General features: G+C 44.3%; 1 protein-coding gene across 4 annotated transcripts in view; it reads left to right on the forward strand.

Annotated features, from left to right (window-relative positions):
* asb7 (ankyrin repeat and SOCS box containing 7) overlaps positions 1-19,745 on the forward strand; it is a 64,461-nt gene extending 44,716 nt beyond the window's left edge. For all 4 annotated transcript variants that reach the window (XM_067971649.1, XM_067971648.1, XM_067971651.1 and 1 more), the window contains one exon: positions 16,325-19,745. In XM_067971649.1, coding sequence (XP_067827750.1) covers positions 16,325-16,464 — 140 coding nt within the window. In that variant the 3' untranslated portion in view covers positions 16,465-19,745. The remainder of the gene's footprint in view (positions 1-16,324) is intronic.
* Positions 19,746-26,845: the final 7,100 nt, after the last annotated feature.

A 26,845-nucleotide genomic window follows, 5' to 3' on the forward strand; every position in this document is an offset into this window, starting at 1 on the left:
ATTCTATGAAAAACTATAATGGTTTGATGTTTGTTGAGGCACTTCCCTAGTTCCCCAATTTCCTAAGCCTTCAGATTCCCCCCCGAGTGCCTTCCTGAGTAACTCAAGACAGTAATTTCCTCCCCTCACTTTGTCCTAGGCTTCACAACAACCATGAGTAGCCCCCATGAATGCAGCCAGTGTCTAGCCAGCACAATCCCACTCTGTTTCCAGATCCCATTGCTACCACACCTCATCTGCCATGACTCCCAAGACCAGCCCTCATTTCACTCCCTCCCAGGCTGCTGCTAGATGCAGTTGTAACAGATTCGGATGTGACACCAATTGGTAATCAATGTCTCATTTATTAATAGTCAAATCAAATATGTCCAGAGATCAAACAATACTACCCTGTTTGATCTCTGGACAGAGGTCATAATTAAGTTGGCGAAGTGGTCGTTCCGACAGTGAGGTGGTCTTCCGATAGTCAGGTGTTCTTCTGACTGCGGTATCATCTTCAGGCAGCTAAGTGTTCTTTCAACAGTTGGGTGGTCTTTGCTGATTCTTCTGCCCTGAGCTCTCATTTAACCACAAGATTCTTTGCAAGGTAGTTTTTCAGGATGGCCAGTTTGTTTGACCACACTTGCCTGGCTATCTAGTCATGATCTTGTTCTTATCACTATCTTTGGATCATTGTTCTGCTTTTTGGGTCATTGTTCTTCTTTTATCCCGTATCTGCCTTGCCTCACAATGAGGGTGACAACAGTCAGTCACTAGTCAAAGATTAACCGTTTACAAGTCAGCAAAATATGCAGCACAGCCTGCAGAGCATGATGGTTAGTAGCATTAAAAAATGCCAATTTTTCCCTAATTCCAATATTCTTGCTCAGTATTCCTACTCCAATCTTGCTTCTCCTATCATGCATGACCCTCTCTCGGCCTCACCTACCCCCTAACTTTCCCCCCTGACGTGACCTTCAGTCACACCTTCTGTTTTAACCGTTCAACAGCCTCTCCCCAACCTACCTCAATCCTGCAATTTGTTGAGTCAGCCAGTTATTGAGTACACCAGTATAAACATGTGCACCAGAGACACTGGAGCCATACAAAAGAGAGGGAAGGAGATACTTGCAGGGAGAATGGAAGAAGTTTAGATCAAGTGATGGGTTTAGATAAAGGGAAGGGTCTAGACAGAGTAGATAAAAAGAAACTGTTCCCATTGGCAGAAGGGTAGAGAATCGGAGGAAACGGATTTAAGGTTGGCAAAAGACCCAACAGCAACATGAGGAAAAGCTTTTTTATGCAGCAAGCAGCTATGATCTGGAATCCGCTGCCTGAGAAGGTGGTGGAAGCAGATTGAATCATGGCTTTCAGAAATACTTGAAGGGAAAAAATTTGCAGAGCTACGTGCAAGGAGTGGGGGAATGGGACTAACTGGATTGCTCTTACAAAAAGAGCTGGCATGTGCTCAGTGGGCCGAATGGCCTCCTTCTGTGCTGTAATCAGTCCGACAGAGTAATAGATACCACAATGTGAATTGTGTGTGACGGTCATATAAATCAAAGCCTAGAAGGGTAGAAGACAAAGATAGTGTGACAGAATTAGAAGGGGTCATTTTAACTCGCCCTTTTCTACCTGCTGCCATTATAACCGTGCAGTTCTTTTAGGCGTTTGCCAGGAGCAGGTCGGAGCCTCATGAATACATGCAAATCATGATCTATGATGTCATTAGGACCCTGATGGAATTTTAATGAACAAAAACGGAAGTCCGCCTAGTTGTGAACCTGCTGAGTAAAACCTAGCAACGTTGGTTTGACGATGGCCATTGAAAGTGATAATTAAAGGGACACTTGTCTGCAAGCACTCAGCTAATGGGTATCTGTTACTGCGTTTTTGGATTTCCATAGGAGAGTTTGCCATGGATATTGCTTTTTTTCTCTACATTTATTCTGCTTCCACATCCTCTAAGTACACAGCTCATGATGGGTGTCATTCTTAGAACTTTTAATTTGGTTGTGTGAAGGAGTCGTAGCTGTCCTACCACAAGGAGCAGCAGTTGGGCTTGTTAGGATACTACATGTGCGGGAGGCCTTACTCAACCCACAGGGTGTAAGGCCTAGAGTGAGTTTCCTGGATTTGTCTGAGGAGCAATGCATGAGGAGGCTGTGCTTCTTCAGACAGGCTGTTACAGATCTCTTCAGCCGTCTGCAAGAAATTGTACTGTTTGCTGGGCCAGGTAGCCATGCTTTGCAGTGAAAATCACCACCACCCTTAACCACTTTACTTCAGGCTATTTCCTGGGTGATACAGGGAACATATCTTGCATCTCTCAGTCTGTAGTTCATAATTGCATCAAGCAGGTGCCTTCTTTGCCAGAACCAATGACTACATTACTTCCCCAATGGATGGCAGCAGTCAGAATGAAAAGGCTCTGGGATTTGTTGCAGGAACTGACTTCCCTCAAGCGCAGGGGGTCATAGGCTATATACATGTAGCTATTAGGACACCAGAAAACCAGCCAAGAGCATTTGTTAACAAAAAGTTTTCATTCCACCTGTCTCCAGCTGGTCAGTGATCACCGCCACAGAATAATGGATCTGTGCCAGATTTCCAGACAGCTGACACGATTCTTTCATTCTGCACCAGACAACTATCACCTCAAATTCCACCTGTCGCAGAAGATTAGAGGATGGCTATAGGAGACGAGGACTACTCCTTCCACATACGCAAGCCTGCCCGCAAAGATTAGGTACATTAAGGAAAAAGTGAGACGCCCTGGGGGAGGTTTGCGGATTAAAGTAGAAAAAGAGGGGGGGGGAAACATGAGCGGTAGGCTGCCCAAGACGCTCTGCTTCGCCGGAGGAGGAGGAGGTGGTGGGGAACCAGCAGGGAGCCTGAGGTACCGGGCCGGGAGAGGCAGAGGAGTGGACAAGCGAGTGAATCATGTCGGAGCAGGCACCCAGGGCAGGGCCTGGGCCACGGTGGTGCGTTGGGTGCGGCAGATCCCTCAGGCTGGCTGTCAACAAAGTGATCTATGACAACCACAAGAGCGGGGAGGAAGAAGAGGATGACCGAGAGGAGAACGAGCAGGATTTGGATTATCAGCAGGTCACAGAGGAGGACGATGCTAGTTATTGCACAGAGTGCAGCTTCAGAAGTCACAGCACACAACAGTACTCCAGGAAGGAGAAGATAGACAAGGGTGCATCAGGCATGGTCGCCATTGTTCGAAGAAACTGACCTTATTCCTCTTGAAATTCCAAAATGTTCGGAGGACTTATTGGTGTCCAGTGAAGAGCTGTTGAGCATTATAGCTATTTATGAGGTATTGAATAATTTTAGAACAGTGTTGTGTTTTTTACCTTGCCGCTTTTGAAGACTTTTATGCTGCACTGGTTGGTCAGGAGCAGTGCACACTAATTGCACAAATGAGAGAAACTGTTCCCATTGTTGGAAGGGTCAAGAACCAGGGAACATAGATTTAAGGTGATTGGCAAAAGAACCAAAGGTGACATGAGGAAAAACTTTTATATACAGCGAGTGGTTAGGATCTGGAATGCCTTGCCCGAGGGGGTGGTGGAGGCAGATTCAATCATGGCCTTCAAAAGGGAACTGGATAAATACTCGCAAGGAAAAAATGTGCAGGGCTGCGGGGATAGGGCGGGGGAGTGGAACGAGCTGCATTGCTCTTGCATGGAGCCGGCATGGACTCAATGGGCCGAATGGCCTCCTTCCGTGCTATAACCTTTCTGATACCAACAACTTGCATTTATATAAGGAGATATTAGGACAGATGACCAAAAGCAATTTTGGTCACCTGAGGGGCAATTTTTTCACTCAAAGGGTGGTGAGTGTCTGGAACGAGCTGCCAGAGGCAGTAGTAGAGGCGGGTACAATTTTGTCTTTTAAAAAGCATTTGGACAGTTACATGGGTAAGATGGGTATCGAGGGATATGGGCCAAGTGCAGGCAATTGGGACTAGCTTAGTGGTATAAACTGGGCGACATGGACATGTTGGGCCGAAGGGCCTGTTTCCATGTTGTAACTTCTATGATTCTATGATAAACCGGTAGGTTTTAAGGAGCCCCTTTTAAAGGAGGAAAGAGAGGTTTAGGGAAGGAATTCCAGAGCTTGGGGCCTAGGCAGCTGAAGGCATAGCCGCCAATGGTGGAGCGATGAATATCGGGGCTGCGCATCATGCCAGGATTGGAGGAGCGCTGAGATCTCGGAGGGTTGTAGGGCTGGAGGAGGTTAGAGGTTGGGAGGGTAGAGGCCATGGAGGAATTTGAAAAGAAGAATGAGAATTTTAAAATCGAGGCGTTGCTGGACCGGGAGCCAATGTAGGTCAGTGAGCACAGCGGTGATGGGTGAACAGGACTTGGTGCAAGTTAGGAAATAGGCAGCAGAGTTTTGGATGAGCTCAAGTTTACGGAGGGTGCAAGGTGGGAGGCTGGTCAGGAGACCAATGGAAGTGTCAAATCTAGAGGTAACAAAGGCATGGATGAGGGTTTCAGCAGCAGAGACGGGCGATGTTATGGAGGTTAGATGTAGGCGGTCTTGGTGACGGAGAGGATATGGGATCGGAAGCTCGGCTATGTTAAGATAGGATGCCAAGGTTGTGAACGGTCTGGTTCAGCCTCAAGGTGGTGGCCAGGGAGAGGGATGGAGTCGGTGGCAAGGGAACGGAATTTGTGGTGGGGGCCGAAGACAATGGCTTCGGTCTTCCCAGTGTTTAATTGGAGAAAACTTCTGCTCATCCAATATTGGATGTCTGACAAGCAGCATGACAAATCAGAGGCGGTGGTGGTGAGGCAGACCTAGGTGTCGTCAGCATAGGTGTGGAAACTGACATGTTTTCGGATGACGTCTCTGAGGGGCAGCATGTAGATGAGAAATAGGAGGGGGCCAAGTTTAGATCCTTGGGGTCTCTGGAGGTAACGGTGTGGGAGTGGGAAGAGAAATCATTGCAGGAGATTCTCTCTGAATCTCCCTCTAGAATGTCGCTTCACTTGTGAACAAGTCCTTTGCCATTCATGAGGTTATTGTGGATCTCATGGAATTGAAGGCAAATTATTGACCTGGTTAGGAAATTGGCTGAGCGGCAGGAGACAGAGGGTAGGGATAATGGGCAGGTACTCAAATTGGCAGGATGTGACGAGTGGTGTCCCACAGTGATCTGTGTTGGGGCCTCAATTATTCACTGTATTTATTAACGAGCTAGATGATGGGATAGAGAGCCACATATCCAAGTTTGCTGATGACACAAAGGTAGGTGGCATTGTAAGCAGTGCAGATGGAAGCATAAAATTACAAAGATATTAATAGATTAAGTGAATGGGCAAAACTGTGACAAATAGATTTCAATGTAGGTAAGCGTGAGATCATCCACTAAAAAGGATAGATCAGAGTACTTTCTAAACAGTGAAAAGCTCAACAGTGGAGGTCCAAAGCGACTATGGGGTCCATGTACATAGATCAATAAAAAGTCATGTATAGGTTCAGAAAGTAATCAAAAAGGCTAGATATAAAGGCCAGCATTCCAATATAGGACCAGAATACTAGGGGATAGAAGTTATGCTACAGCTATACAAAGCCCTGGTTAGACCACACCAGGAGTACTGTGTTCGGTTCTGGGCACCGCACCTTAGGAAGGATATATTAGCCTTGATTTACTAGAATGATACCTGGACTCAAAGGGTTAAATTACAAGGAGAGATTACACAAACTAAGGTTGTATTCCCTGGAATTTAGAAGATTAAGGGGTGACTTGATCAGTTTTCAAGATATTAAGGGGAACTGATAGTGTAGATAGAGAGAAACTATTTCCGCTGGTTGGGGAATCTAGGACTCGGACATAGCCTAAAAATTAGAGCCAGGACTTTCAGGAGTGAAGTTAGGAAACACTTCTACACACACACAGGGTAGTAGAAGTTTGGAACACTCTTCTGCAAATGGCAGTTTATGCTGACTCGACTGTTATTTTTAAATGTGAGATTGAAAGATTCTTGTTAGCTCCATATCCCTTAATACCTTTGGTTAAGGCGGGTATATGGAGTTAGGTCACAGATCAGCCATGATCTCATTGAATGGCAGAACAGGCTTGAGTGGCTAAATGGCCTACTCCTGTTCCTATGTTCCCTCATCCCTGGTACCATTCTAGTAAATTTCTTCTGCACCCTCTCTAAGGCCTTGACATCCTTCCTAAAAAGTGGTGCCCAGAATTGAACATAATACTCCAGCTCAGGCCTAACCAGTGTTTTATAAAGGTTTAGCATAACTTTCTTGCCTTTGGACTCTCTCCCTCTATTAATAAAGCCTAGGATTCCATATGCTTTTTTAACATCCTTCTCAACTTGCCACCTTCAAAGATTTGCGTACATACACCCCCGGACTCTCTGTTCCTGCACCCCCTTTAAAATTGTACCATTTAGTTTATATTGCCTCTCCTCATTCTTCCTACTTCACTTCACACTTCTCTGCATTAAATTATGTCTGCCTTGTGTCTGCCCATTTCACCAGCCTGTCTGTCCTCCTGAAGTCTGTTACTATCCTCCCCATTGTTTACTACATTTGAGTTTCGTGACATTTGCAAACTTTGAAATTATACCTTCTATACCCAAGTCCAGGTCATTAATTTGTATCAAAAAGAGCAGTGGTCCTAAAACTGACCCCTGGGGAACTCCACTGTATACTTCCCTTCAGTCTGAGAAACAACCGTTCACCGATACTCTCTGCTTTCAGTCCCTTAGCCGATTTTGTATCCACACTGCTACTGTCCCTTTAACTCTATGGGCTTTAATTTTTCTAACGAGTCTATTATGTGGTACTTTATCAAATGCCTTTTGAAAGTCCATATACACAACATTAACCCTCTCCATTACTTCATCAAAGAACTCAATCAAGTTAGTTGAACATGATTTTCCTTTGACAAATCTCTGCTAACTTTCATTTATTAGCCCATACTTTTCCAAATGCCAATTAATTGTGTCTCCACCATCGATGTTGGGCTGACTGGCCTGTAATTGCCGGGTTTATCCATTTCCACATTTTTGAACAAGGCTGTAACAGTTGCAATCCTCCAATCTTCAGGCACTGCCCCCATTATCTAAGGAGGATTGGAAGATTGTGGCCAGAGCCTCTGCAATTTCTACCCTTACTTCCCTCAGTAACCTAGGATGCATCCCATCTGGACCGGGTGACTTTTCTACTTTGAGTACTGACAACTTTTTAAGTACCTCCTTTTTCTATGTTTATCCTATCTAATATTGCTCCCACCTCCTCCTTTACTGCTACATTGGCAGCATCCTCTTTAGTGAAGACTGATGCAAAGTATTCATTTAGTACCTCTGCCTCCACAAGAAGATCTCCTTTTGTGTCCCTAATTGGTCTCCACCCTCCCTTTGACTGCTCTTTTACTATTTTTATATGTTTATAAAAAAAACTTTCGGGTTCCCATTTGTTAGCCGCTAATCTATTCTTATACACTCTCTCTTTACCCTTCTTATTCCTTTTTTCTTAAGATCTCCTCTGTACTTTGAGTTCAGCTTGGTGTTCTCCAGTATTATGAACCTTACATTTGTCATAAGCCTTTTTCTGTTTCGTTTTAATCTCTATCTTTATTCATCCACGGAGCTCAAGCTTTGGTTGCCCTTCCTTTCTCCCTCGTGGGAATGTGTCTACTCTGTACACGAATCATCTCCTCCTTGAAGGCCTCCTATTGTTCAATTACTGTTTTGCCTACCAATTTTTTTATTCCAATACACCAGGGCAAGATCCCTTTTTAACTCACTGAAATTAGCTCTCCTCCAGTGAAGTATTTTTATGTATTCCTTCACAATTTTACGATTGTTCCTTTTCCATAGTCTAAACCTAATTATATTATGATCACTGTTCCCCAAATGCTCCCCCACTGAAACATGATCCATTTGCCCCACTTCATTCCCCAGAACTAGATCCAGCACTACTTCCTTCCAGGCTGGAAATGCACTGATCAAGAAAGTTCTTTTCTGTACATTTCAGGAATTCCTCACCCTCTTTGCCCTTTACACTGTTACTATCCGAGTCTATATTGAGTTAATTGAAGTCCCCCATTATCACTACTCTACCGTTCTTGCACCTTTCTGTAATTTGTCTGCAAATTTGCTCCTCAATCTCCTTCCCACTATTTGGTGGCCTATAGTATACACCCATTAGAGTAATAGCACCTCTGTTGTTCCTTAATTCTAACCAAATAGATTCTGTCTTTGACCCCTCAATGACCTCACCCCTTTCCAGCATTGTAATAGTGTATTTGATCAATACTGCCATCCCCCCTCCTCCTTTCTTTCCTTCCTTAAAGAAAGAGGAGCAGGAGTAGGCCATATGGCCCCTCGAGCCTGCTCTGCCATTCAGTAAGATCATAGCTGACCTTCGACCTCAACTCCACTTTCCCACCCGATTCCCATATCCCTTGACTCTCCTAGAGTCCAAAAATCTGTCAATCTCAAGTCTCGAATATATGCAACGACTGAGCATCCACAGCCCATCTGGGGTAGAGAATTCCAAAGATTCACAACCTTTCGAGTGAAGAAATTTCTCATCTCAGTCCTAAATGGCTGACCCCTTGTCCTGAGACTATGCCCCCTGCATCTAGACTCTCTAGCCAGGGGAAACAGCCTCACAGCATCTACCCTGTCAAGTGCACTCAGAATCTTTTGTTTCAATGAGAGCACCTCTTCTAAACTCCTATCTTTCCTGAATACCTTGTAGTCAGGAATATTTTTTTTTATTTGTTCATGGGATGTGGGTGTCGCTGGCAAGGCCAGCATTTATTGCCCATCCATAATTGCCCTTGAGAAGGTAGTGGTGAGCCGCTGCCTTGAACCGCTGCAGTTCTCTCTCTGCTGTTAGGAAGGGAGTTCCAGGATTTTGACCCAGTGACGATGAAGGAACGGCGATATATTTCCAAGTTGGGATGGTGTGTGACTTGGAGGGGATCGTGCAGGTGGTGGTGTTCCCATGTACCTGCTGCTCTTGTCCTTCTAGGTGGTAGAGGTCGCGGGTTTGGGAGGTGCTGTCGAAGAAGCCTTGGCGAGTTGCTGCAGTGCATCCTGTGGATGGTGCACACTGCAGCCACAGTGCGCCGGTGGTGAAGGGAGTGAATGTTTAGGGTGGTGGATGGGGTGCCAATCAAGCGGGCTGCTTTATCTTGGATGGTGTTGAGCTTATTGAGTGTTGTTGGAGCTGCACTCATCCAGGCAAGTGGAGAGTATTCCATCACACTCCTGACTTGTGCCTTGTAGATGGTGGAAAGGCTTTGGGGAGTCAGGAGGTGAGTCACTTGCCGCAGATTACCCAGCCTCTGACCTGCTCTCGTAGCCACAGTATTTATATGGCTGGTCCAGTTCAGTTTCTGGTCAATGGTGACCCCCAGGATGTTGATGGTGGGGGATTCGGTGATGGTAATGCCATTGAATGTCAAGGGGAGGTGGTTAGACTCTCTCTTGTTGGAGATGGTCATTGCCTGGCACTTGTCTGGCACGAATGTTACTTGCCACTTATCAGCCCAATACTGGATGTTGTCCAGGTCTTGCTGCATGTGGGCTCGGACTGCTTCATTATCTGAGGGGTTGCGAATGTTAAGTACCCAATCCTCCCCTCCTTCGTGCCAGGTCTCTGTTATTGCCACTATATCATAGTCCCATCTGGCGACTTGTGCCTGCAGCTCACCAATCTTATTTACCATGCTACATGCATTTATGCACTTGCACTCCAAATCCATCTTAGACTGCCTTGCATTTGCCCCCTTCCCCTGTTTGTTCCCTCCTATTTCTGAACTATTCTTCACTTTAGTGCTATTTGTCTCTCCCAGTCTTCTGTGGTCCCCGCCACAAACTCTGTTCCCTAGCCACCGATTCCCTGGCCACTGTCTGAGGCTGGACCAGACTGTTCGCAGCCTTGGCATCCTATTTGCACCTGAGATCAGCTCCGACCACACATCCGCTCCATCACCAAGACCGCCTATTTCCACCTCCGTGACGTCTCCTGACTCCACCCCTGCCTTAGCTTATCTGCTGCTGAAGCCCTCATCCATGCCTTTGCTACCTCTAGACTTGACTATTCCAATGCTCTCCTGGCCGGCCTCCCATCTTCCACTATCCATAAACTTCAGCTCATCCAAAACTCTGCTGCCCATATCCTAGATAGGTTTCTAGACACAAAAGGCATCAAGAGTATGGGGAAGAGAGTGGGAATATAGTATTGAGATAGAGTATCAGCCATGATCATATTGAATGGCGGAGCAGGCTCGAAGGGCTAAATAGCCTACTCCTGCTCCTGTTTTCTATGTTTCTACCAAGTCCCATTCACCCATCACCTCTGTGTTCGCTGACCTACATTGGCTTTTGGTCTGGGAGCACCTTGATTTATAAAATTCTCATCCTTGTTTTCAGATGTCCCCATGACCTTGCCCCTCCCTATCTCTCGAACCTCCTCCAGCCCTACGAGCCCTCCGCAATCTCTGCGCTCCTCCAATTCTTGCCTCTTGCGCATCCCTGATTTTAATCGCTCCACCATTGGCGGCCGTGCCTTCAACTGCCTGGGCCCTAAGCTCTGGAATTCCCTCCCTAAACCTCTCCGCCCCTCTACCTGTCCTCTCCTCCTTTAAGACGCTCCTTAAAACCTACCTCTTTGACCAAGCTTTTGGTCACCTGTCCTAACATCTCCTTATGTGGCTCCGTGTCAAATTTTGTTTAAAAATTGCTCCTGTGAAGCACCTTGGAATGTTTTACTACTTTAGAGGCGCAATATAAATGCAGGTTGTTGTTTCTCCTCGCTGATCCTGGTGCCCATCACCCTGCCAAATTAGCTAAACCCTCCCCCATAGCACTAGTTTACCTCCCCATGAGGACATTGGTCCCAGTACTGTTGAGGTGCAACCCATCCATCTTGTACAGACCTTCCTGCCCCAGAACTGGTCCCAATGCCCCAGGAATCTGAAGCCCTCCCTCCTGCACCTTTGCTCCAGCCACAGATCAACCTGTCTTATCCTACTATTTCTATACTCACTAGCTTGTGGCACTGGGAGTAATCTGGAAATAACTATCTTTGAGGTTCTGCTTTTTAACTTCCTCCCTTGCTCCTGAAGCTCTGACTGCAGGACCTCAACCCTTTTCCTTCCTATGTCATTGGTTCCCACATGGACCGCGACTTCAGGCTGTTCCCCTTCTGCCCCAGCACCCCCCCCCCCCCCCCCCCCCCCCCAAAAAAATGTACTGCACCCTCTCGGTAATGTCCTTTACCCTGGCACCAGGGAGGCCACACACCATGCCGGACTCAAGTCGGCGGTTGCAGAAATGCCTGTCTGTCCCCCGACTATTGAATCCCCCATAACCACTGCATCCTATGAAGTCCTTCGCTCCCATGATGTCATGCTCCAGACTGTACTCTTTCGAGGTGTCATCACCCTCACCGGTATTCAATACTGAAAACAGGTTAGTGATCGACACACTCCTGGAGTGTCTGCCTCTTCCTACACAGCCGGGTGGCCACCCACTTACTATCCTGAGCTTTCTGTGGCTGTGGGGTGACCACCTCCTCGTGCAATCCAGGAAATTCTCAGCTTCCCGTATACCCTGCAGTGATTCCAGCTGCTACTTTAAGCTCAAACTCTGAGCTCGTGCAACCAGAGGCACTTCCAGCGCACATGGTCACCCAGGAAACCTGAAGTATCCTGGAGCTCCCATTTGGTGCAGGAATGAGATTGGAATGAGAAGGCGAGGTATTAGTGTCCCCTCTGATTAGTGCAGAAGGATGTGGCACAGGGTTGGGTCATAGTGTTCAGAGTGCTGTTGGGTGTTGCTGGAGCTAGGTGTAATGCAGAGAAATGGAGCTAGGAAGACCTATACTCTCCAGTGGTCAGGTCACTGAAGCATTTCCTGCATTGAATTCAGGTCTTTTGAGGCGATGCTCCAAGAATTCACTACCTTTGCCATCTCTGTCCAAGATCACAGCTTCTCTCCATCAGGTGGAAACATGATGTCCTTCTATGCCTCACCTCAATGAGGACTTCCACGGATGTTTGAGAATCTGGGGACTTGCTTCAGACTTGTTTTTAACTATGTTTCTAGCAAAACCACAGACAAATTTTAGTGATTTGAATGCAACTTCCCTTTTAAGAGGTGCATTCACATCACTTTAAATAGTGAGGCCCACAGGAAACCCTGCCCCATGAGTGGGTGGGCCGCCCGCTAACTAGGCCTGGCCGTTAAATTTGTCCGAGCCCCCCACTGATGACGTTGGGTGGCCGTGCAGCCTGCTCAAAGTGCTGGCAGTTTAAACCCCCCCCCCGAGAGAATGGGAAAGAAGCAGAGACACTTAGTTACTGGAAGAGTCTCGTCAGCAATTCCATATGATCTGGGCAATTTTCTGGGTGTATTTTTTTTTTAAATGTGCAAATGTTTAATGTTTTCACTTTTTACATTGTAAATTGTACTTTTTTAAAATCCAGATGTGCAAATGGAGAATCGAAACATTCTCAAAGCATTTTGTGCAATTTGGTTCAATTTGTTTTTTAACTTTTTTAGTGGAATATGCTCAGTCTAGTTGTTAGAGTTCTGGTTGGCTGTGGCTGGAAGGATTTGGATTTTTTTTTTTGTAATTTGATTGGTTCAGGTTCTGCTTTACTTTAGTAGATTTTGGTTGCATTTGCCACTAAATTGTGATTTGTTGAATATAAAATTTTGAGCATATCAAAGTGCAGGCACATAGACTGACACTGGAAGTGTACCTGGCAACCAGGAAGTGCAAACTGATACTGATTTCAGTGATAGAGGTATGAGTTCCCTAGTAACCTAGAATCATAGAATTTTCCAGCACAATTAGAGGCCATTTGACCCAGCGTGCCTGTGCCAGCTCTTTGAAAGCGCTATCCAATTAATCTCACTCCCCTGCTCTTTCCCCGTAGCCTTGCAAACTTTTTCCTTTTCAAGTATATATCCAATTCCCTATTGAAAGTTTTTATTGAATCTGCTTCAACCACCTTTTCAGGCAGTGCATTCCAGATCATCATAACTTGTTGAGTTTAAAAAGAATTCTCCTCATCTCCCCTCTAGTTCTTTTGCCACTGGCACTTCAAAAGTATTTCATTGGCAGTGAAGTGCTTTGGGATGTCTTGAGGTAGTGTAAAGCACTATATAAATGCAACAAAGGACTACATGCATGCTAAACAGCAGAAGCAACATGCTATAGACAGAGCTAAGCGATTCCACAACCAACGGATCAGATCAAAGCTCTGCATCCTACCACATCCAGTCGTGAATGGTGGTGGACAGTTAAACAACTAACGGGAGGAGGAGGCTCTGTAAACATCCCCATCCTCAACGATGGCGGAGTCCAGCATGTGAGTGCAAAAGACAAGGCTGAAGCGTTTGTAACCATCTTCAGCCAGAAGTGCCGAGTGCATGATCCATTTCGGCCGCCTCTCGATATCCCCACCATCACAGAAGCCAGTCTTCAGCCAATTTGATTCACTCCATGTGATATCAAGAAATGGCTGAGTGCACTGGATACAGCAAAGGCTATGGGTCCCTACAACATCCCGGCTGTAGTGCTGAAGACTTGTGCTCCAGAACTAGCTGCGACTCTAGCCAAGCTGTTCCAGTACAGCTACAACGCTGGCATGTACCCGACAATGTGGAAAATTGCCCAGGTATGTCCTGTCCACAAAAAGCAGGACAAATCCAATCCGGCCAATTACCGCCCCATCAGTCTACTCTCAATCATCAGCAAAGTGATGGAAGGTGTCGTCGACAGTGCTATCAAGCGGCACTTACTCACCAAAAACCTGCTCACCGATGCTCAGTTTGGGTTCCGCCAGGACCACTCAGCTCCATACCTCATTACAGCCTTGGTCCAAACATGGACAAAAAAAGAGCTGAATTCCAGAGGTGAGGTGAGAGTGACCACCCTTGACATCAAGGCAGCATTTGACCGAGTGTGGCACCAAGCACAAAGGAAGATGGTAGTGGTTGTTGGTGGCCAATCATCTCAGCCCCAGGACATTGCTGCAGCAGTTCCTCAAGGCAGTGTCCTTGGCCCAACCATCTTCAGCTGCTTCATCAATGACCTTCCCTCCATCATAAGGTCAGAAATGGGGATGTTCACTGATGATTGCAGTGTTCAGTTCCATTCACAACCCCTCAGATAATGAAGCATTCCGAGCCGCATGCAGCAAAACCTGGACAACATCCAGGCTTGGGCTGATAAGTGGCAAGTAACATTCGTGCCAGACAAGTCCCAGGCAATGACCATCTCCAACAAGAGAGTGTCGAACCACCTCCCCTTGACATTCAACGGCATTACCAACGCCGAATCCCCCACTGTCAACATCCTGGGGGTCACCATTGACCAGAAACTTAACTGGACCAGCCACATATATACTGTGGCTACAAGAGCAGGTCAGAGGCTGGGTATTCTGCGGCGAGTGACTCACCTCCTGACTCCCCAAAGCCTTTCCACCATCTACAAGGCACAAGTCAGGAGTGTGATGGAATACTCTCCACTTGCCTGGATGAGTGCAGCTCCAACAACACTCAAGAAGCTTGACACCATCCAGGACAAAGCAGCCCGCTTGATTGGCACCCCATCCACCACCCTAAACATTCACTCCCGTCACCACTGGCGCACTGTGGCTGCAGTGTGTACCATCCACAGGATGCACTGCAGCAACTCGCCAAGGCTTCTTCAACACCACCTCCCAAATCCGCAACTTCTACCACCTAGAAGGACAAGAGCAGCAGGCACATGGGAACAACACCACCTGCACGTTCCCCTCCAAGTCACACACCATCCCGACTTGGAAATATATCGCCATTCCTTCATCGTCGCTGGGTCAAAATCCTGGAACTCCCTTCCTAACAGCACTGTGGGAGAACCTTCACCACACGGACTGCAGCGGTTCAAGAAGGCGGCTCACCACCACCTTCTCGAGGGCAATTGGGGATCGGCAATAAATGCCAGCGACGCCCACATCCCATGAACGAATATTAAAAAAAAGTGCAAAAGACGAGGCTGAAGCATTTGTAACCATCTTCAGCCAGAAGTGTCGAGTGGATGATCCATCTCTGCCACCTCCCGATATCCCCACCGTCACAGAAGACAGTCTTCAGCCGATTCGATTCACTCCATGTGATATCAAGAAACGGCTGAGTGCACTGGATACAACAAAGGCTATGGGCCCCGACAACATCCCGGCTGTAGTGCTGAAGACTTGTGCTCCAGAACTAGCCGCGCCTCTAGCCAACCTGTTCCAGTAAAGCCACAACACTGGCATCTACCCGACAATGTGGAAAATTGCCCAGGTATGTCCTGTCCACAAAAAGCAGGACAAATCCTATCCGGCCAATTACCGCCCCACCAGTCTACTCTCAATCATCAGCAAAGTGATGGAAGGTGTCATCGACAGTGCTATCAAGCGGCACTTATTCACCAATAACCTGCTCACCAATGCTCAGTTTGGGTTCTGCCAGACCATTAGGCTCTAGACCTCATTACGGCCTTGGTCCAAACATGGATAAAAAAGCAATAGAGTTGGTAACCAGATTTAAGGCAATTGGCAAAGTTTTTAAAAATTTCAATTTTTTTTTTAAAATTTAAAACTTTTTTAAATGTCCAAAAATTATTAAAATCAGGAGTAATGAGACTTCACATTTTTAAAAGTTAATTTTTAATGCCGGAGAGGTTGTTTGGCAGTCATTACGACTGACCACATTGTTAAAACTTTTTTTTTACCTAAAAAAACTGAGCGTACCTGTGTTGTGGAGTGATTAGTTTGTTTCTAGCTGGGCAGGAGAGCAGGTTAGCGCTAGTCTGTTGATTCCACTGATTGCAGCCGGCGATATCCCTTTAAGGTGAAACTGTCACATCACCAGCAAACCAGGAAGAGCAAGTTCCAGATTTCCGTGTTTGACTGCGCATGTGCGGTTGCCGAAACTTGCTCTTCGATTTTACTACTCATAACAATGAGCGCTGTTAGGCTCACCGTTACTTTAAAAGCAATTTCTTGGCCATTTTGTTTGTTCCCACCTATCCTTAGAAAATTCATCAAGTTGCATGTCCCAGTTCCAATGTGGGGTTGAAACAATTGAAGGAACAATGATTACCTTCTGCAAATTTGCAATGGAAAAGAGAGCTTTTAAAATCAGAAAAGGTACAATAAAATGTGAAATTTATGTTCAGTTTGTTCCTAAATTGCTGGTTAACCCAGAAGATGTGTAATTTATTGAGATAGTCATGAGACATTAGTGTAATGCTTCTCTCCCTCTCCCTCTCTCTCCCTCTCTCTCTTTTTCTCTCTCCTTCCCTCTAGGACAGCCTAGAAATTTACAGGACCTGTGCCGAATTAAGATCCGACAGTGTATAGGCCTGCAGAATTTGAAAGGACTGGATGAACTCCCTCTTGCAAAGGTCATGAAAGACTATTTGAAGCACAAGTTTGATGGCATCTGAATGTTGAAAATTCAAGTCTTGAGGGTTTGTAGTAGGTGCTGCCTTGCCCCAAGTACATCCTATGCAATTCCCGATTTGATGAAATTTAAAGTCAATACGGGTATCCATACCTCTCCGAATTTAACAACTCGGTCTTATTTGTCATAATTGGCCCGCTCTAGGAGAATCTCTGCATTCACTTCACTTCCAAAAAAAAGTTCCAAGCTGACATACTTAACTGTTTTGAGTTGACAAAGTTCAAAAACTTTCATTATTTCCTCTCTCCCTACTTAACTTCTGTTCCAACAAAATGTTCAATTGTTTTAACTTTATAAAATTTACTCAACCTGAGCAGATGAAATTTGAATGATAAAGGTCACGGAACAAGAGAGAACAAGCTACAAAGAAATTCAGTTTGAAAATTTCCGTAAATGTATTTGGTACACCTGTAAGTTAGTTTGTTTCAAGACTGATCTTCAAAGTCAAATGTTGAAAATCTGAAACAAAAGTGGAAAAAGCTGGAAACAAACAGCAGGTCAATCAGCATCTGTGGAAAGGATGGCCAGTAAGTGTTTTGGGCACGTACCCTTCATCAGAACTGCAAAATAAGAGACAGACGAGCATATTAATAGGATCAGAAAATGGGGGAGTGGAGACGGGAACAAAAGACAGGCCAACAAACAGTAAGGAAGTAGTCATGGAATGAATGATGTATCATTGTACTCAAGTAAAAGAAAGAACTGTTAAGTAAATTAAAGGAAGGATGTGTGAATGGCTATGGCAGTTGGGAGGCTTAAGGAAGAGATTATGGGTGAGATTACTTGACACAGATCTGTTACACCATCCAACAAACATTCCACTGGTCCTTTTCTTCCCTCCCCTCCCCCTTTTTCTGATCCTATTAATGTTTGTACATTTTTCTTTTTCAATTCTGAAAAAGGGTGAGGTCAAAATGTCAGTGTGTCTTCTCCACAGCGTGCCTCCTCGATGTGTTGGTGTCTGCCATGCCCAGGCTATTGTGTTTTGATGAGAAGCAAAATTTAAAGAGGTCAGTGTGATTTGTTAGGCTTTTATTGCAGTATTTTCCATTCTTCTGTCTTCTCTTTTCCACCCCTTCCAAAACTGCTTATATTGCCCTTTCTGTAATACTCTGTTATAATGTCTGTGGTGGTTTGGCAATGCAGGTGACATGTATTGAACATGGAAATATTGATTGGGAGATGGGGGTGGGGTGGTGAAGAGCTGACCAGTGTGTATATCATAAATCAGATTTTCATATAATAAATATCTCTTCACTCAGCCTTGTTCTGTCCTTAGTGCCCCTCTCATCAGTTTATGCTGTTTACTCTTGTACCTCTGTGTTATCTTCTTTTCCCTTAACCTTGCTCTGCAATTGGCATCTTCCATTCTGCCCACACCAGAAACCCTTTCAAATCATGATTATGAAAATGGGCTCACTAACATGACCTATAGTGTAGGCACACCACTCCCATCTGTTTCATATTGCTATGGTCTGATGTATGCAACCAGTTCATTGTTCCTTTTTAGTTTTGAAACCTACAACAAGGAGTTGCAGAAGTTGTAACAGCACTGAAGGCAGAAGGGTGTCAGTGAGTAGTACTTCTCGTGTGTCTGCCTAGTGGTATTTGTCCCTGTGAGAGGTGTTTCATAAAAAGTAGAAGAATCCTAAAAACTATACAACTTTTTAATGTATGTTGTATTCAGCCTAAAATTAGAGATTATCATATCTTTCACTTGCATCAAATTCTAAGCAGAATAGTTAGGAGTATTTTTTATATTCTGAGCAAAACCTGGATCTCACTGACATTTAGACTCCCTTTTTGAAAGGATTAGTATTTGATCTTTAATTGCCTAGTGGTAGTCGTGATTTTTTTTTCAAATGCAGATTCTACTGTAATCTTCTAGTTTGTCCCGTAGCTTTTATAGAAGTATATAAAGTGCTTTACAAGACAGAGAAACAAAACCAGGAACAGTACTTTGGTATATGCCAGCACAGCAGGGCACGGTTCAGGGTAAGAAGGGCTCGCTTAGGACCGGCGCCTGGAGTGATCAACAACTGGAACTGGGTGATTGACTACAGTTTCTCGGCCCCAGTTAAGAATCAAAATCTGCTGGGAAGAAATTGTGGCCCTGGTTTTCTGCTTGTGCACTCACTGCCATGGTTTTCCCCCATTCATTTTAATGGACAGGAAAATTGCGGGCTGCTAAACACAAGCAGAAAACCCGGCCCGTCAGCTAGGCTTTAGTACTGAGGTCAAGCTTGGTGTGAATACACAGAATATTAAGAATTTCTATTTGGTTCTGCCAGAATATTAAAGGAGATAAACTATTACAGATACTGCTGTGGAGAGAATGGTCCTGTTGATTGTAAACTTGAGTACACAGTTCTGTTCTACTTAGTGTTATTCAACAGTGCAGTTAGGCGTCCAACCCAGTCATAAAGAACAGGGCTGCTCTTCCATAAGGGTAGTAAGACCCGAGGTTACTGGTGCACTCCTTTTCTTCTCATTCCTCTCTGTCCTGTTCTTTGTCTTCCCCCCCCCCCCCCCCCCCCCACTCCCAGCAAAGTAAAAAGCAGTAAGCAATGGAATCCTCCTTTCTTGTTTCAAACTTGTTGAAAAGATTGCTATGACTCAATACTGTCGGTTTCATAAGTTACAAGTAAAGGTAAGAATATGCTTTAGCCACTAAGATGTAAGGGACACTTTATGCTTTTTGTTTGCCAGTTTTGTGTGGATAGTGAGAGATTTCAGGGGTAGAAGGGGGACTGCTATTAAACTCGTGGCAGTGTGTAATGTTACTACCTACTGTCTGCTCTCTCTTGCTCAGATGAAAATATGACGGGAGATAGTGCTGCATGTTTACAAATCCTATACAGTCACATTCTTATTTACAGCCCCCAAAACTTGTTTCCACACCAGTGGAGATAGCTCTGTCACATGCTGCACTGCAGCAGTTAAAACGGTCCCTGATGACTGACTCTTGTTACAGTTGAGTACCCCTCTGCACGTTGCCTTTGCAAAAAATCTACAACAAACAAAACTATTATTCAAATGTCTGCACATGGGAACCACTGACACTGATGTTACACAAAAAAAGTGGTGTCTGCCTTGCAAATGTGAAATGCCTTATACAACTAACTGGTCTGACACTTGACTATCCCTCTCCACACTGACATAACAAACAAAAGGAACCAGTCTTGAAGCCTCAACACTGTAGAAATCATCATTTTGCTTTACTCTTTTTTAAAGAAATAAAAATTTTATAATTTAAATCTTAAATTGTTTCTGACCTTTTTTTATTCAGGTAATACAAAAATATTTAATAAGAATACAGGTAGTCAGGAGCATTTAACTGCATTTACTTCTCTTGAGAGAAAGACTTTTAAGTCAGTCTTAGTGGCTAACCTGTATTTTGCCTTGCCCTTGTGCTTAGTTAGCACTAAAACCTACTGTTTTCTGCCCGTAGCAATCTGTTCACTAGCTGACCCTAGAATTCACAATAATGCCCACTGAAGCTAGTGATGCAGTCCTTGTTGCAATAGGGCATTTAGCTGGTAGTGAATAGCATGTTGTAATAAGGGCCCACTGTACTATCAAGTTGTATTGGGCCACTTATTTAATGTCGAGCTCTAGAACTATTTAGCTCTTACTGCACCAATCAAAAGGAAATTTAGTATGTGGCCTTTTGAGTGCAAAAAAAGAAAGCCCATTGGAGTTAAACAGCTTTGAAGACCAAACTTTATCTTGCATCATTTCTAGACTTGACGGGTTGGGATCTAATCCTGAGTAAATACAGAAGTATATAAGTACATTTTTTTTAAAAACTAGTAAGCTATGATGCATAGGGGTCATTTAAAGTGTTTTTTTTGTACATTTTTCATCTTAACTTGAAATACCAAAGAAAAACTAAGATCTTCAAGAATTCATTGGATGAATTTTTTTGTACAGTTTTATAACTGGTAATGTATCGACTGAACTATTTAATGTTTGAAGAAATGGACCACTGATTTTTGTAAATGTTTTGTGTTCTAAATGTAAACAGATTAATACATTTTGAGTTATTTAAATGCCACAATTCAATAAAATATTTCCTAAGTGTTGGTCATGTTATATTGTTTGTATTCAGATACTTTGTTCATGGCTTGTGATGTTGGTACATGTTACATTTTACACAAAACATAGTGAGCTGAGCCCCAAGGTAGATTTGAGAAAATGCTTTCTTTTATTAATTGGTTTATTTCTGCAAGGATGATTTCCTACATTTCAACGCGAATTTTCTTCTAGATCATGCCCAAACTCCTTACCTGCTGGTCAGAAGTTATCGACCAATCTAATAGATATACAAGGACCCTTCAAAGTCAGTTTTTATTGATGGGCTTTTCCAGGTGTTTTTTAAGTTTTTATTTTTGGCATCAAAAATTGGGAGAAAATTGGAGGAAAAAATTACAGCACAAAAACTTGGATTAAGTTCAAAGAAAATCAATAAAAATCTATATTTATTTTGAGCATCATTAAACCTCAAAACCAGCAAAGGACTAACAAGGCAAGGTTAGGCTAAATGGCAACTGGTGATAATTTACACAGTTCACAGGCACCACTTTCGTAGGCTTTATTGACAGTTCCAAAATAATTATTTTCTATGGTCACAAAATACTGTTGCGTTATTCAAACAGTAAAATCCATTGGTAATATTTGTGAATGGACAGCGTGGTGCAAAATGTTGACCGCTACAATTAGTGTTTAACGTGGCATATCACCATGGTATCGTGAAGCTTGACTATTGTTCAAGTCTGTCTAAATAGAAAGTTGGTGCTAAATTTAAATTTTGGTATATTGTGACTATTGTATGTCATATATCCATTTTGTTAATAAGAGCACTGTATCATTATCAAAGCTCTTCAGTGTCTGTCCTGTTGTTATGGAGGTGATGCATGCATATCTCCAGGCCACATTTTTGGTAACAAATCAAATGGGAAATTTCTTTAAGTTCAGAGGAAATCAGTTCTTAACTGATTCACCACCCTCAAATCCAGGAAATCAGTTTAATTTAAAGATCTCTACGAATATAGCTGATGGTTTTTGCTGTCTATCCAGTGCTTAGCAGTAGTAGTTTTAAAGATAATGGGTACTTTGCAGGAGCTGCACACGGTCCATTTGGTGGTTGTGTGGGATGTTTTGTTTGAGGGTGTGACAGAGGAGCTTGAGGCAGTTGATATGTTCTTGGATTTCAGTAAGGCGTCTGCTACAGTTCCTCTGGGAAGGCTGGCACTGAAAATAAAGAAAGTAGGAATCAGCGGGAATATATTACAATGCAATTTATTGACCAATAGAACCTGGAGGGTGGTGGTCCAGGGATTGTCATCACCCTGGGAGAATGTTACCAGTCGGGTCCCACAGGGATCTCTTTTGTTTTATATCTTCTTAAATGGTCTGGAGCTAGGAGTCAAAAGCACAGTGGATAAATTTCCAGATGATACAAAGCAAATGAAGGTGGTAGATTCCAAAGCTGAACAGGATAAGCTATGGGAGGATTTGAATATACGTGAGATGAAATTTAATGTAGAGAAATGCAAAGTTCTTCCAGGATTTTTTTGTCCCCATTTGAAGGGACTATTAGTCAAATGGAAAGAAATTGATGTGTGTTGAAAATGAAAGATCCGGGGGTCTGATTGACAATATATTGAAGCTATCACAACAATGCTTGGTGGCAGTGATTAAAACAAATCGGATGTTAGGGTGTATTAAAAGGTCAATATTGAGCTGAAATAGTGAGGGAATCCTGCCACTTTCTAAATCATTAGTGATACTGCATTTCCAATATTGTGTACAGTTCTGGTCGCCACTGTAGAAAAAAGATTGCAGCTATTGAAAGAATACAGAAGAAAACAACCAGCATGATTGAGGGGATGGAGCGATTGGATTATGAGGAGCAGTTACACAGGCTGGACATGTTCTCACTGCAAAAGAGAAGGGTGAAAGGTGATTGCCATTTTTAGGATTCTAAAGGGACTAAATGTCAGCCATTACGAGCTGCTTCACCATGTTGAAAACAGTAGAACTGCAGGACATGCCTAGTGCTTAAAGGGAGGTAAATTCAAAACTAATCTGCAGAAACATTATTTCAGTGAGCGAGTGGTCAATCTATGTAACAGATTCCCAAGGGAGACGGTGGTAGCAGTTAGTATTGATTAATTCAAATGCAAATAGATGGATTTACATAGAATCTGCAACACAGAAACAGGCCATTCGGCCCAACTGGTCTTTCCTAGTGTTCATGCTCCACACAAGCTTCCTCCCACCCCTCTTCATCTAACTCTCTCAGCATGTCTTCTATTTCTTTCTCTCCCTCATGCTTATCGAGCTTCCCCTTAAATGCACCTGTGCTAATTGCATCAACTACTCTTTGTGGTAGCCCGTTCCATATTCTTAGCGCTCTTTTTAGGTAATTTCTTTCAGAAAATAATACTTTAGGATACAGTATGAGTTACTTGAGACACGATATATGTAAGTATAACAGGCTTGGGAGGAATAGATGCCTTTGAATCTATGGTTCCCAAAGCTCTCCACCACTGGGGGATTTCCTCACCTCATGTCTGGAGCTGAGGGAGTCCGGAGGCGGATAAAGGAGGGCCCGAGAGCGGGAGAGCTGAGCTGAGGGAGTCCGGAGGCGGATAAAGGAGGGCCCGAGAGCGGGAGAGCTGAGCTGAGGGAGTCCGGAGGCGGATAAGTTGAGACCAGCGGCAGAGTTCCAGAGGTGACATCACCAGTGGAAAAAGTGACACGGCGCAGGGGAGGCAGCTGATTGGTAAGTAGGTTCAGGTGAGTATTTCTACTATTCTACGGTGCAGTAACTAAAGTTTTAAAAAAAAAAGGTATGGTCTGCAGGTGGTGTTTTTTAGTGAATCAAGGTCCCTGGTGTAGTTAACATTCTCTAGATTAAGAGTAATTTAAAGGAGTAAATCCTTAAGGGAGTAACTAACTAGCTTAATCTAAGGCAAGTCATGGCAGCACAGCTCGCACCCGTGATATGCTCCTCCTGCACTATGTGGGAAGTCATGGACACTACAGGTGTCCCTGGCGACCATGTATACAGGAAGTGTGTCCAGCTGCAGCTACTGGCTAACCACATTTCGGAGCTAGAGCTGCGGGTGGATTCACTGTGGAGCATCAGCGATGCTGAGATTATCGTGGATAGCACGTTCAGTGAGGTGGTCACACCGCAGGTAAAGATTACGCAAGCAGAAAGGAAATGGATGACCACCAGGCAGGTAGAGCAGGAGCCTGGGGCCATCTCCCTCTCAAACAGATATACCGCTTTGGATGCTGTTGGGGGAGATGGCTTATCAGGGGAAAGCAGCAAGAGCCAAGTTCGTGGCACCACGGGTGGCTCTGCTGCACGGGAGGGGGAGGAATAAGAGTGGCAGGGCTATAGTGATAGGGGATTCAATTGTAAGGGGAACAGATAGGCGTTTCTGCAGCCGCGAACATGACTCCAGGATGGTATGTTGCCTCCTTGGTGCTAGGGTCAAGGATGTCACGGAGCGGCTGCAGGGCATTCTGGAGGGGAAGGGTGAACAGCCAGTAGTCGTGGTCCATATCAGTGCCAACGACATAGGTTTAAAAAAAGGGATGAGGTCCTGCAAGGTGAATTTAAGGAGTTAGGACATAAATTTAAAAGCGGGACCTCAAAGATAGTGATCTTAGGATTACTACCAGTGCCACGTGCTAGTGAGTAGAGGAACAAGAAAATAGACCGGATAAATGCGTGGCTGCAGGGATGGTGTAGGAGGGAGGGATTTAGATTCCTGGGACATTGGGACCGGTTCTGGGGAAGGTGGGACCTGTACAAGCGGGACGGGTTACACCAGAGCAGGACCGGGACCGATGTCCTCGCGGGGGTGTTTGCTAGTGCTGTTGGGGAAGGTTTAAATTAGAATGGCAGGGGGATGGGAACCTGAGCGGGGAGACAGAGGAGGGGGAAACAAGGATAGAAACGAAAGACAGAAAGGGAAGAAGCAATAATGGAAGGCAGAGACAACAAGGGCGAAAAACAAATAGGGCCATAGTGCAAAATAAAACTAAGATGAGTAGCAGTCTTAAAAAGACGAGTCCAAAGGCATTGTGTCTTAATGCATGGAGCATTCGCAATAAGCTCGATGAATTAACAGCGCAGATAGATATTAACGGTTATGATGTAGTTGTGTTTAGAGACATGGCTGCAAGGTGACCAAGGATGGGAACTGAACATCCAGGGGTATTCAATATTTAGGAAGGACAGGCAAAAAGGGAAAGGAGGTGGGGTAGCCTTGTTAGTAAAGCAGGAAATCAATGCAATAGTGAGGAAGGATATTGGCTTGGAAAATCACCATGTGGAATCTGTATGGGTGGAGCTAAGAAACACCAAGGGGCAGAAAACGTTGGGTGGTGTTTATAGGCCCCCAAACAGTAGTGGAGATGTAGGGGAGGGCATTAAACAGGAAATTAGAGACTCATGTAAGAAGGGTACAACTATAATCATGGGTGACTTTAATCTACATATGGATTGGTCAAACCAAATTAGCAATAATACTGTGGGGGAGGAATTCCTGGAGTGTGTACGTGATGGTTTTCTAGACCAATACGTTGAGGAACCAACGAGAGAACAGGCGATCCTAGACTGGGTATTGTGCAATGAGAATGGATTAATTAACAATCTTGTTGTGCGGGGTCCCTTAGAGAAAAGCAACCATAACATGATAGAATTCCTCATTAAGATGGAGAGTGAAGTAGTTGAATCCAAAACTAGGGTCCTGAATCTAAATAGAGGAAATTATGAAACTGAGGTGCGAGTTGGCTGTGATAGATTGGGGAACTTTACTAAAAGGGTTGACGGTGGATAGGCAATGGCTAATATTTAAAGAATGTGTGCAAGAATTACAACAATTATTCATTCCTGTCTGGCGCAAAAATAAAACAGGAAAGCTGGCTCAATCGTGGCTTACTAAACAAATTAGGAATAATATTAGATCCAAAGAGGAGACATAAAATTGCCAGAAAAAGCAGCAAGCCTGAGGATTGGGAGCAGTTCAGAATTCAGCAAAGGAGGACAAAGAGATTGATTAAGAGGGGGAAAATATAGTATGAGTAAACTAGCAGGGAGCATAAAAACTGACTGTAAAAGCTTCTATAAATAGGTCAAGAGAAAAAGATTAGTGAAGACAAATGTAGGTCTCTTTACAGTCAAATGGGGGAAATTATAATGGGGAACAAAGAAACGGCAGAACAATTAAACACATACTTTGGTTCTGCCTTCACAAAGGAGGACACAGATAACCTGCCAGAAATGTTAGGGAACCAAGGATCTAGTGAGAGGGAGGAACTGAAGGAAACCAATATTACTAAAAAAAAAATAGTGCTGGGGAAATTAATGGGGCTAAAGGCTGACAAATCCCCAGGGCCTGATAATCTACATCCCAGAGTACTAAAGGAAGTAGCCCTGGAAATAATGGATGCATTGGTGATCATCTTCCAAAATTCTATAGACTCTGGAACAGTTCCTACAGATTGGAGGGTGGCAAATGTAACCCTACTTTTTTTTTAAAAAAGGAGAAAAAAACTGGGAATTACAGACCAGTTAGCATCAATAGTGGGGAAAAATGCTAGAGTCTCATATAAAATATATGATAACAGAACACTTGGAGGACATTAATGGGATTGGACAAAGTCAGCATGGGTTTATGAAAGGGAAATCATGCTTAACAAATCTACTGGAGTTTTTTGAGGATGTAACTAGTAGAATAGATAGGGGAGAACCAGTGGATGTGGTGTATTTGGATTTTCAGAAGGCTTTTGATAAGGTCTCACACAAGAGGTTAGTGTGCAAAATTAAAGCACATGGGATTGGGGGGGGGAATATACTGGCATGGATTGAGAATTGGTTGACAGACAGGAAACGGAGAGTAGGAATAAACGGGTCTTTTTCCGGGTGGCAGGCAGTGACTAGTGGGGTACCGTAGGGATCAGTGCTTGGGCCCCAGCTATTCACAATATATATCAATGATTTGGATGAGGGGACTAAATGTAACATTTCCAAGTTTACAGACGACACAAAGCTGGGGTGGAATGTGAGCTGTGAGGAGGATGCAAAGAGGCTCCAATATGATTGAGACAAGTTGGGTGAGTGGGCAAGAACATGGCAGATACAGTATAACGTGGATAAATGTAAGGTTATCAACTTTGGTTGTAAAAACAGAAAGGCAGATTATTATCTGAATGATGATAGATCGGGAAAAGGGGAGGTGCAACGAGACCTGGGTGTCCTTGTACACCCGTCACTGAAAGCGAGCATTCGGGTGCAGCAAGCAGTTAGGAAGGCAAATGGCATGTTGGCCTTCATTGCA

This window comes from Heptranchias perlo, chromosome 34 (genome assembly GCF_035084215.1).
Source record: "Heptranchias perlo isolate sHepPer1 chromosome 34, sHepPer1.hap1, whole genome shotgun sequence".
NCBI lineage: Eukaryota > Metazoa > Chordata > Chondrichthyes > Hexanchiformes > Hexanchidae > Heptranchias > Heptranchias perlo.